This window comes from Manis javanica, chromosome 5, assembly GCF_040802235.1.
Source record: "Manis javanica isolate MJ-LG chromosome 5, MJ_LKY, whole genome shotgun sequence".
Taxonomy (NCBI): Eukaryota; Metazoa; Chordata; class Mammalia; order Pholidota; family Manidae; genus Manis; species Manis javanica.
The window spans coordinates 42,897,254-42,909,678 of record NC_133160.1 but is presented as its reverse complement, the minus strand read 5'-3'; the positions used below and the strand labels follow the sequence as shown (position 1 = coordinate 42,909,678).

The window sequence follows — 12,425 nt, the reverse complement described above, 5'->3', positions numbered from 1 at the left end:
TGCTGTGGGACATAGTCTGGATCAACCTGAAGAGATGTTTCTTATTACGGCTGACTTTTGCTTGTTGTTTAGGCCCTTAATAGCCCGTTAATTTAGTGATGGTACTTATTTAAAGACATGTTATATAGCATTTTGACAATATCACTTTATTTGCACCCTTATTTTTCATGGAACATTCTTATACAGATCTTTTAAAATGTACCTATTTCTTTGATGATTAATATTTAACATTTTCATGCACTCTTAAATCTTTTTAGGCTGTGATTTTAGAAGTCTTCATAGCAGACAGTACAAGCCCCTGTTTGGAAAAACAACTGAGACTGTCAGCTCAGCCCTTTGTGGTGGTTTGAGAGAAGGGCACTGATGCGTGAACTTGGCCAGGGGAGTTAGGATCACTCAAGGAAAGCCCGCCCTGCTTGGAGCCGCAGGCTTCTGCCAGTTTGTAAATAGCCTCGTTCTAATTTATCTCACTTCTCTTTACGGAGCCAGTGACCTCGATGCATTCAGATATGGGGTCGCGTGGGGCTGTGCAGGCGGGTCTCTGTGCCATACGGGAAAAGGGCAGACTAGCATAAACTGCCTAACAGAGGTGGGAAGATAACAGAACCCTCACGCAGTGGCTTTACATCAAACCAGACCTGTGGTAGCGACTAAAATGCCCAAATTACCCCTAGACATGCAAATGATTAGGTGCACCGGCATTTGGCTTCTGCCCGGTAAATGCAGCCTACTTTTCCTACCACTAGATGGCAATACCGTTTGAGAGCAGACTTTATTCTAGGAATAATACTGTTCAAAATAACAAGTGAAAACAAACTGTTTTCACCCCATCGTGATGGTAAAAAAAAAAAAAAAGTCTTGAAACTCGTCTCTTAGTGAATATGTGGAAAAGTAGGAAATTTCAGAAACTACGGGTGTAGAGAGAGTTGGTATTGCTATTTCAGAGAGGAATTTGTCAGTAATGTTCATGCTGTGACCCAGCAAAGATGTGTACAGGTTTGATCGTGGGATGTGTATAGGTTTGATGGCTAACGTCTATTTTGTTCCCATAAGGTGCCAAGTGCTGTCCTAAGTGCTAACTAACTCTCACACCTCTAACAAGTAGGCACTGTTATTTCCCCCAATTTACCAATGAGGAATTCAGGCACATAAAGGTCAGGTAACCTGCTCAAGGTCAGAGCACTATTACCCTGTTTCCACTACTTGCATGTGTTTCGTGTATACTGGAAACACACACACACACACATGCACACATGATGCTGTCTTTTCCCTGCAGCTTTCTTTGTAGTTGCGAAACATCAGTTAGCCTAACAGCCCATTAGTGAGACAGTAAAGCTGCAGAGCAGTTAAAAGCTATGCACTAGATCTAGGAATGGATAGAGCGCCAAAACTAACGTTGAAACAAAGAAAGCAAAAATAAAAAATACAGAAAGCAAAACCACATATAATTCATGGAGACCACAGGTGGTAAAACTATAAAAGGACATGCTGGAAAGATACACACCAAACTTAAGACAGTGCTTGTCTTGGGAGAGACATAAATGGGATCAGGGAATTGAAGACAAGGGCTTTTACATTTATCAGTATTATTTTGTCTACCTACTGCTGCTCTCTTGAGCAAAAAGGAAAACACTCAAACCCTATTCTAACCCAGACATCATTTTATCATTGGATCTTGACAAATGCATCACTCGAACCTGACAATTGTTGTCAAGGCAACATACAAACCTTTTGTTCCATCAGGGTAACTACCCAAGAGATTTTCTCTAGCTCTCTTCTATGGTATCAGTAACTTAGGAGGCTCATTGGTTAGACTTTCAGCAGAAGCACCTCACCATTGCTTTGCTTAACTCTAAGCTGCTGAGGCTGGAAAGGGGAGGGAAAGGGGAGGAAGGCGGTAGGAAGCCAGTTCTGCCTTAGTGATTGGTTTACATGCTTTTTAGAGCACTAGCTCCAAACACTGAGGTCTTTAAAAGTAAAGTTTTTACTATTCCTTGCTTCAGTTTTTGTTTTGTTTTTGGCGGGAAAGGGCAGGGAGAGCAGGTAAGGTAGGTTATAACTAAATGTTTAATTGCTTAGGTGGGAAGACTCAATAATAAAACAAATTACTCCTCTCCAACTTCATTTAAAACCAGTAGGCAAATTAGTTACCTAGAAACACTATTTATGACTAACCCTCTTTCTGTATTTAGCAGGGCAATATAAGAAACCCTAGGTCATGTGTTGACAAGTTTTCCTAGAACTGTTAGGTTTATAGGTTAATTTTCTCAGAGCAAGAGGCCAAGTCTGAGGGGGAAAAAAGTGCAATGTTTTTGGAAAAACTTGAAAATTGGTTTTTAGTGCCAGCTTAGGAGCTTTTTTCAGCTGCTAAGTGAATTAATGAGTGTGTAGAACTGCAAGGAAAAATGTGGATTGTCTTGAATCTAATGATTGTCTCAAAGCTCAAGAAGCCTTTTCAGCAAGGCAATTTATACCTTTTAACAATATTTCCATCATCTTCAATTAGAAAATCTCTCCCTGTGGCAAATCCTGTCTCATTTTGCTGGAATTTAATATGCCATATCATTTAGTGGGACAGGTGGTATCCAAAAATTAGAACAAACATGGTAATTCTTGAAAAGTTATGACTCATTTAGAAACTCAGATTTGGCTTTCTCCTCTTATGCCTTAGTATCAAGAAAATAACTTTTTCCACTGACATCCCTCTCAGAGGATTGAAAAGCCTTTAGTTAATGAGATCTGAAAGATATCAGGATTGTAGTGAGAAATGGGTGTGCTCTCGTGTAGTTCAGGGATGCCTGCTCAGGGATTTGCCTACACTGTTTTCATACCAACCATGTCTTTCTGGTCAGACTCTGAGGGTCTTTTCTGTAACTCCTGTTAGCTTGAGACTCGGCACAAAGTGACGGGTCCAAGGTGCATTGATATTAACCCAAGAGAACTCTACTAATGAGGTCTTGCTAGGTCTAGTCTCTTAAATCTAGGATGAGTCGTTTTAGAGCAGTGTGACAAAATCTGCTGATACAACTTTTAATTATCTCACTTGATTTTTGATTTTGAAAATTATAGGCTAAAGGAATATATGCTACTTGAAAAAAATGCAGAAGTGTATTGAGTCAATTCCTCCTCTATTGGAATCTCATTTTGCATGCTGGGTGACAATGGTTGAGAACACCTCCTTCTCATATGCATTGACATAGAACACATACCAAAGTTACTAGTCCAGTGCTAAAATTCTGAATTTCTAAAACAAAATCTAAACAATTTCCAGGTCTATGAAAGTATTCAATATACACACACACACATTTAAATAAAACCACAAGCCTCATTATTTTACTCACACCTTGTATTTCTTATAATTAATGGCTAATAAAAGATAAAAAGTGACTGTAGTGCTCTACTATTTGAAGACAGCAACTGAAACTTAAATGCTAACCCAATCCATAAAACAGGGAACCTTTTTCTAGGGCTGTCTCGGGCACTTAGGGCTCCTGAACCCAGTGACAACTAATAAATTTTATTACTTACCAAACACAGAAAATTCAGATTTTACTATTCTTCTTCACAGCTGAAAGATCCCATAAATGACATTTTCTCTATGTACATGACCCACTGATTCAAACCAGAATATAACTACTAGAATCCCTGTAATTACGACTACAGACTGGGATTCTGGCTACTTTTGGCAGTTAAGTGGCATGCCAAGGGATACTGCCAGTGACATGGTGAATATACTCTATCTTTCCAGACAGCAATGCTTATATAAACTAAGGAACCATGTATTTATTTTTCAAATATGTTAAATGGAAGCTTTCTCTTATGAATAAAATATACAGACTACCTCAAAATAGAAAAGAATGTAAGGAAACTGCACTGGCAGTAGTAGTTGGGTGATGTGCACTCTCCTTCCATACACTCCCTGGCATGCGTGGCTCCTTCTCCTCCTAGTGTACCCAGAGGAAATGCTTGGCTTACCAAGCCTCACTGCCTTCCAATCTCAGTTCAAAGACTGGGCATCCTGCCTAGGTCAGAGAAAGGTCTACGGGGGAGCCCAAGAGCCACCTGCACTGTGCTGACCTGCCTGCTGGTTTTTCAAGTATGTGACAGTCAGAGGGAGCATACTTAGTCTTTTACATGCATAAATCCAGCTCTTTAAATTTTTCTGGCTTTTTGGTTGCAATAAATTCCAACAAATTAATATTTTCACTCATGTTAATGTAGCTCTCAGATTCTGTAGCATCTCTATTTCTACAGCAAACTGCAATAAATCTTCCCAAACTGTGAGAAAGTATTGAATGTTCCCAAACAGTGTCCTGCTCCCTAATCTGATTTCTGAATATTCTGGCTCTTTTCCTGTTTTATATATTCTTCTAGTCGAAGAAGCCACTTAACCCAGTACTGGGAACAGAGCTCTGTGTCCATGAAATGTGGGTGGGCAGGGGATCCATCTTTGTAGGCCACCACAATTAAGCCACTCTGAACCTAGGAAGAAACATAGGGTGATTCCAATATTTCTTTAATAGGACCAGTTTAGGTTCATTTCCTTCTTACTCCAGGGCAAACTCAGAACAAAACAATCTACAGTAACAGCCCCTCAGTTTCTAGGATGGGCTGATGAAACCTTGTGCCAGGACATATAAGAACACAAAGGTGAGAGTATAAGACACTGAAGAATGGACTGTGACTACTAAAGAACTTAACAACAAAAAACACAGGTCAACGGGGGGGAAGTGCTTTTTGAAGGTGGAAGGACAAGGAACACAGTAAGCAGTGGGATACAAACAGAATAAAAACTGTAAGGACTTGAGCTATCAACAAGCATGGAGCAAAGCTTTAAGTAGAGGCTGTGTCCTGACCTGAAAGTTATAGTTGGTATCATGGTTCATGGCACCAATGTATGCCACAACCTGCAGGGGGTTGTCAAATGTATTTCGGATAGCAGGTTTTGGCTTCTCTGATGTCTTCCAATCAATCACACACAGCTTGCCCCTTAGAAGAAACCAAAGGAGGTCTTTGTAGGTAATAGTTTGAACTGAGAAACTCTATTAAGTTAAAGTCTTTTACATACAACTTATGACTTGTCACCTAATGACCATTGCTTCTTTTCTCCATATTCTAAAGAGACAGCTCCCCTGAGCTTTATTTCTTAGGATTAGAAAGGGAACTAGAAATGTTCTCTTTCATTTTTCAGGTCAGTAATGGGTCTGTCATGGAAAATGCTTCCCAAAGTGCATGGATAAGGGCTACAGGCACAGGCCCCCCTGAGCGTGGTGGAAACAACCTTCCATGGTTTCAGTTTCTAAACTTTCTCCAATTCCTTTGGACCTCCATGGCCTGCTTTCCATTAACAGTTGACAGGGGAATTGAAACTACATCCATTATTATCTTAATTGATTTTGCTTCAAATGTCTATCAGAATAAACCTCAACAGACCAGTAGCAGAGTCTGCATCATAAAAGATAAGCATCATGGTGCCTCAGAAATATCTTGGTCATAAACCAAAGCTGGGGCTCAAATCCATCAGCATTCAATAGTCACCAACTATATACAAAAATACAAATAAGAAAACCTAGTCCTTGCCTTAAAAGTTTATACAAGGGTAGGACAGTTCACTACTAGGGATACTGGGAAAATAAAAATTCCTGCCACTTCTATTTTTCAGTGAAATAACCAGTCATTCCTCTTAACATGAAAAAGAATAAAACAGGAGGACTCACACTTGCTCATTTCAAAACTTACTACAAAGCTACAGTCATTAAAATAATTTAGGACTGAAATACACAAAAATGAAGTCAAAGTGGATCTATGACCTTACTTTACATACGGCTTAAAATTATATACAACTCTTAGAAGAAAATACAGGGCCAGAGCATAATGACACTGAATTTGGCAATAATTTATTGGATATAACACCAAAGGCATAGGCAACAAAAGAAAAAATACACAAATTGGTTTACAGAAAAATTTTAAAAACTTGTGTATCAAGATACTGAGGCAATCCACAGAATGGGGAAAACATTTCAACTCATTTATCTGATACAGAAAACTCCTGAACCTCAACAAAAAACCAACACAATTGAAAAATGGGCAAAGTACTTGAATAGACATTTCTCCAAAGAAGATATACAAATGGCCAATAAGCTCATGAAATGATGCTCAACATCACTAGTTATTAGGGAAATGCAAATCAAAACCACAATGAGCTACACCTAATACTCATTAGGATGGCCGCTATTAAAAAAAAGTGACAAGTGTTGGTGAGGATGGGGAAAATTTAGAACTGTTGAGCACTATTGGTGAGAATATAAAATGGTATAAGTCCCTGCAGAACACAGCACAGCAGATTCTTCAAAAAATTAAAAATAGAATTACCAAATGATCCAGTGATTCCACTTCTGGGCATGTATCTAAAAAACTGAAAGTATGTTCTGTAAGAGATGATGGTACTAAAACCTTGGTTTCACAAATGTTCAGTACTCATCATTTCAATGTTGATGCTCTTCACTTAAAGAGCAAAAAACCAATAAACAGCAGCACTGTGGGCATATTTTATAATCCCTACAGAAAGTGTTTGGTGTCAGGAACTTCTTGTAGGCCTGAGGTAGAAATGATTTCATGGCGCCAAAAAATTACACATTAAATTTCTAGGCACACAGGGCACTTCTCAGTTGAGGCAGCTATGGCACAGAACTGTTAGGTGGCCTAAACAGTTTCCACACTAATGAATAGTCTGTCATTCTCTTAAAACAAATTTTAACTAGATCTCCAAGGGTTACACTGACAGATCCTACCCTGTACCCCATCCTGTTGTACTGCTCAAGTTTTTTTTTTTTTCGAAATAGGGGTATCTGCAGGTTCTATCTATCCTTCAAATCTGGAGTAAGTGGTAAAAAAAAGTAACAGCAGCAATTTAGAAACTACAGGAAGCTTTAGTAAAGCTTGGAGCTGCTACCCATGTCAAACACTGCCAGAAAGGCAGGAAGAGTTGATTTTCAGGTCCAATAGATTAAGGTGATATTTTTAGTAAAACAGGACAGAAAACGCAAAAATCAGACTGGATCTTATGCTTAGTACCTTCCTGAGAGAAAGGGGAAGGAGGAACATGTTCAGAAACAGGCTATCCTAGGGATAATGAAGTTATACCTTTTCTCCACCAAATACTTTGATTTTGAAACAAAGATTTACATGGATTATGTGGCTCTTCCCTCCTGTATCCATGATAACCTTCCACCCCATGCCCAATTATTTTACAGTATCACATAGGTTTTGACTTTAAGAGGCTGCCCCTTAAAGCAGGAGTTAAGAGAAAAAGTAGTGTATGACCGGCACCATCTATCTGTCTCACTCTGCATTAATTTACCTCCACACTTTGATGGAAAAAATGTAATACTTACTGATACTCAGCTACACAGTCCAGGAGACCTACATACTTTAAGGTCTTATGCTGCACAGCACTTTCAAGAGCTCGCACTCCACTGACATCTTTCAGGATATGCTGGACACTTTCGATGTAGCCAGATTTGAAGAGATTTTCATCTCTCTCTTTTAAGTTCCCCTGGGGTGAAAGTATGCTTTCCAAGGCTTCGTGGAACCGTTTCCCTTGTAAAAATATGTCTGAAAAGAAAATCAGGGGGAAAGGGGACAAAGAAAAAACCAAAGTATTACAAAATAATACTTTCTAAAAGACTCTGAATAAAATTAAAAATTACACAAGAGTTATCTTTAAGTGACAGCTCCTAAGATATCACATTTTAGCCTCTTGTGACACCTAAGAATGCACTTGGAAAACTAAAGGGACTAGAATAGCATAGGCAATAAAATGGATCAAAATGAAGTATTTCTAGTACAATTAGGCCAAAGCTAGAATTAAAGATCTGGGGGTTTAAGGACCATACCTAGTGTATGGTTCTATGAATCTATCTATCCATTTTAGTAAGTTAATTGGTTGTGATAAATAATTTTAAGACACTTAGGGAACTGTACTTCTGTTTAAATTTTTTTTACAACCAAAACTTAACATAGGTGGGGAAATCCTTTTACTAACAGGTTTAGTGACTGGCAAGGAATAAAAAGCAAGGCACATACAAATAAAAAAAACAACTTAGATGTTGTGGGACTGGGGATGGGAGTGAAAAAATGTGTGGCATTCTTTTTCTGCACTTTTTCTGTTTTTAGGGCTAGAACAGCCTAAGACAGTTGCTCTGTCCTGAATCTTCTTCCTCATACACTTAAAAAAATTTTTTTGACATACCTTAATTAGTATCAGGTGTATGACATAATGACTGGTATTTGTATATCTCTACACTTTTAAGAGAACATAAACATATTCAAGAGATGCAAGGTATACTATGTATTCACTTGATTCTTAATATGGGAAGGAGAGAAAGGACATTGTTGCACTAAGCAGTGGCCATGGCATTAATACTATCTAACTTTCAAACTCAACAATCTAGCAAGTTAAGGGTTGTTACCCCTACTTTAATGAATAAGGAGGCCTCAACAGTGCTGTTAATTTGCCCAAAAGCTAAAAGCTGTACCAACAGCCTGGTACCAGAGTCCATGTCTATTCCAGTCCACCACACAGCAGAGCCAGGGAGGCAAATTCAGGGACCATCATTTAGATACAAACAGAAACTGAGTAGGAAATACTCATGCTTGGAGACAGACACACAGAAAATAAGGAAAACAATCTCATCAAATGAAGTTATATCAAACGAGATGACATTGGTCAAGTGCCTTTTACAAAGATTTTGAAAGGTAAGTTGTACCATTGGCAAAAAATGGAATGCTTCCCAGAAATTACTTGGAGAGTTACATGAAATTCAGTTGAGGAACTAGGTTATTCTATTCCCAATTTACTTGGCTCAATTGGACTTATTATTAGCACATGAAGATTACAAGAAATTTGAGGCTGATAGTATTAAAACCTAGAGAAAAGAAGTACAGCATTTCACCTACAGACTAGCCTAATGAAGCAGAACATAAACATGATGAAAACAGGAAGAAAAAAATTGCTTTATCAACTGCCAAGCAAATACACAACTCATTCCCCACTGCTTCACCCCTGGCTAAATGCTTCGCATATAAGAGACAATAAACATTGGAATGTAGATTACAGGATCTCTTAGATTTCAAGGCTCAAAAACATTAAACATGAATCAATTTGTGAAATTAAATTTAAAAAGATTCATGACTTATTGCAGATAACAGCAAGTTGGAGTATTCACTCAGTAAATTAAAGGTATGAAAAGGAACCATTTTCAAGGTCCAGAATATAAGTGCATTAAAAAAAATGTCATGAATAGTCCTGACTTATGTAACTGGAAAGACGGGTAACATTTTAGGAATAAACAATCAGTGTAGCAAAAAGCTGAAAAAAATAAACCCCAACTCTTTCCACTATGATCACTTGAATGTAAATCAGAGTAAGGCAGACTTTTATCTTTGGCAATCTTTAAAACATAAACTGATGCTTGGGTAATTGTTTGAGAATGCCAGCTCTGGGCACATCTCTCTGCTCCTGCCTTTGGTAAGACCAAGCGGAAGGGAATTTATTAATTCAGTATTTCAAAAAATGTCTCTCCTGACCTATTAAGTGCGCTACAACGTGATTTTTGTTTTTTTCTTTTTGGCGGTGATGGGGTCATGACACCTACCTGCATGTGATTATGATCGCCTCCTTAAGAAAAAAAAGTGATTCCACCCGTTTGTCAAGGTTATCCAGAGTTAACTGAAAAACACATCATGGTAGTAGCCTGGATTGACAAAGTAGCCTAAGGAAAACCATTACAGTATTCTTTTTGCCTGGGGTTGTGAAGTTCATTCACATTCCAAACAGAAGTTCCTGTCCTTTACAAAGGGGGACACCAGAGCACTCCTTTGTGCCAAGAACTACAGAACTAGGTTCCCACTTGACCCAGCAGGTCTCTGCCTTTACCTTTATTATCACTAATTTCAGGATTCCCATGAGCTGTGACATTCCTAGTTTAAGGAAAAATCCAAACAACTTCCCATGAGTAAGCAATGTAAATTCTAAACTCCAGTGGTACAAATAAAAAACTTAAGATGCCATTAAAATTTTTTTTTAAATGTTGCTTTAGAAAACGGAGTTTGGTGGTTGTTACTAATTAAGACAGTTAGTCCCCGCATATATTCCTTGCTGCACACGGCTGAGGGATCTTATAAGGGGCTACGTCCTTGACCATTTTCCCATATCTGGTGCCACCTATATAACTATTTTTCTTTAAATCACATGTGATCATATATTTACTATGACCTACCCACATACAAGTTTTGCTAAGATGGCTCAAAATAAGTGCATTACTCTTAAAATGCTTGTGTACCAACGAATACTAACATGTACCCACGAGGGGTACATGTACTGCTCCATGGGAAGCATAGGCTAAGGAACAATCAATGTAAAATTTAGCTTTAACATGAAGACGACTATATAATCCTGATGGGACCAGCTAATTCACTTGTGCCAATGGTCTTTCATTTTGCTTTAGAATGTAATGTTTTAAGGAAGCTATTCTCACTTGGCTAAATTGGTAAATTAGGAGTTGAAAGCTAAAGTTTATTTAATCCCAGTTACTAATTAAGTGCATCTGATTATCTCAATTTACCAAGATCTAAATACAGATATGTGTTCTTGCTTATTGCCAGTCTTTAAATGTCTAAGTCAGTTAATGGTGGTAAGTAGGATGGGGAGTTATTTACTAGACTTTGAACAGAATGCCTAGCAAACAACTATAATTTCATTATCAGGTGATTGTTTTCCATACTCAAAGAAAACAGGAAATTCTCTTATGTGAGTTCGTAGCTTATAAACTTTATAAATCATCTAGTCAAAGTATTTGACCTGTGCTTCAGTTTCATCTGTGAAATGGGGCTAATAGTATCTATGCTTCACAGGGCTGTCATAAGGATTGAGTAATATACTTAAGTGCTATTTAATGCTAATTATTATCATTTGAAAGTAGTTCCTCACTAGTTAAAGTTAAAAAAACCCTCGTTCTTTTGACACTGGTGCTCTATATTCTGGAAAACATAGTAACCATACAGAACCAGGATTGAGAAAATTACTTGAAGAATATTCTGCAAAGCCATCCTCTCCCAATTCCAGAGTCATCCGCTGTTTCCACCTCTCCAAATAAAAAATCTGTTCTGATGTCATGGTTTGCTGAAGGACCCGGGTCACACTTGGGGTCACCGTCTTTTGCAGAGGGATTTTCAAAGGTAGTGTAGGCTCACTTGTTGCATTTGGTTTGACGTTTCTCTCTGAACTGAGGAGAGGAAACCAGTTTCCTGGAACTCTTGCTTCCTCAGCTTGCTTTGGGGGTTTACACTTCCTCAAAGGTCCATAGAGTAAATTATCTTCCTCGAACAATGATTCTGGAGTCTGAGCACGGCCTTTGAATGACAAGACAGACCGTACTATAGCAGAGTACTTTCCTTGGTCCACTTCCTCGTAAGGGTTCAATTTTTTCTTCCGGCTACACGAGTAAGCAGAAGTGGAGAAATACACATGGCGGGTTGGTTCTACAAAAAACCCCGTGGAACTTCTGAGCTGCCTGCAGATGGTCTGAAATGCCTTCATCTCTAGATATTTTTTTCACTTCCCTCTAGTCGACTTGCAAGGTAAGAGGGCCTTTTTTATTTTTGCATTTCTATTAAAGAGAAAAGGGATGTTAGATACCAAATGTTAAATATTTAAACTACCAAAGTGAAACCTGCATTAGTATGATATTGCACATTTAAATTGTGTTCAATAATCTTTTTTGAAGAGTTTATACAACGCTATTCCCAGACTCTCATCAATACCAGAAGGAACAGTACTTAATAAATGCGCAAGAGTAGACAGTTTGGGGCAAGAGGTCCCCAGTATTCAATCCTAAGAAACGTGACACTTAGGGAGACGTGAGACACAAAGAAAACGGGTCGAGCCGTTCTACAGTGGCCACAACAGTTAACTAGATCCCTAACCACCAGGTTCTTTGCTAAGTATTCCGTGTGGAGATTTTTCATTTAACCTTCACCCCCTGCATTACTGAAACACCATTTTACAGACGTGGAAATCGAACTTCGGAAGAGTCCCGTCAGGTCCGAGCTGGTAAGAGGTGGTCAGCAGCGCCCACCAGTGATCCCCAGAAGGCAGCCTCCTTCTCCGCCATAGGGGAGGACAGGGCCGCTGGGGCCCTTCGGGTGGGAGTTGAGATTAGGAAAGAGCCGATTTAAATGAAGCCCAGCCTATGGCAGGTACAGGTACCTTGGAAGCCCCCACGCTCCGCGTAACTCCCAGAGCGCAAACGACCTCTTGGGACTCGTACTCTCGTCCGTCCCGCGCTTTGGTCTCGAGTTAGGCTCCACCCACGGCACGGCAGTCCCAGCAAGCACTGCGGCGCGCACGCCCCGCCCCTAACCTT

General features: G+C 39.1%; 1 protein-coding gene across 2 annotated transcripts in view; it reads right to left on the bottom strand.

Annotated features, from left to right (window-relative positions):
• The window catches only part of MGME1 (mitochondrial genome maintenance exonuclease 1), a 27,746-nt gene extending 15,321 nt beyond the window's left edge, over positions 1-12,425 (bottom strand). The window contains exons 1-5 of one of the 2 annotated variants that reach the window (XM_017641222.3): positions 12,269-12,424; positions 11,086-11,669; positions 7,395-7,614; positions 4,857-4,989; positions 3,329-4,482 (exon numbers count right to left, since the gene is read on the bottom strand). In XM_017641222.3, coding sequence (XP_017496711.2) covers positions 4,321-4,482; positions 4,857-4,989; positions 7,395-7,614; positions 11,086-11,599 — 1,029 coding nt within the window. In that variant the 5' untranslated portion in view covers positions 11,600-11,669; positions 12,269-12,424 and the 3' untranslated portion in view covers positions 3,329-4,320. Of the gene's footprint in view, positions 1-3,328; positions 4,483-4,856; positions 4,990-7,394; positions 7,615-11,085; positions 11,670-12,268 lie in introns of those variants that run through there. The other variant, XM_073236958.1, reaches the window with a different exon arrangement.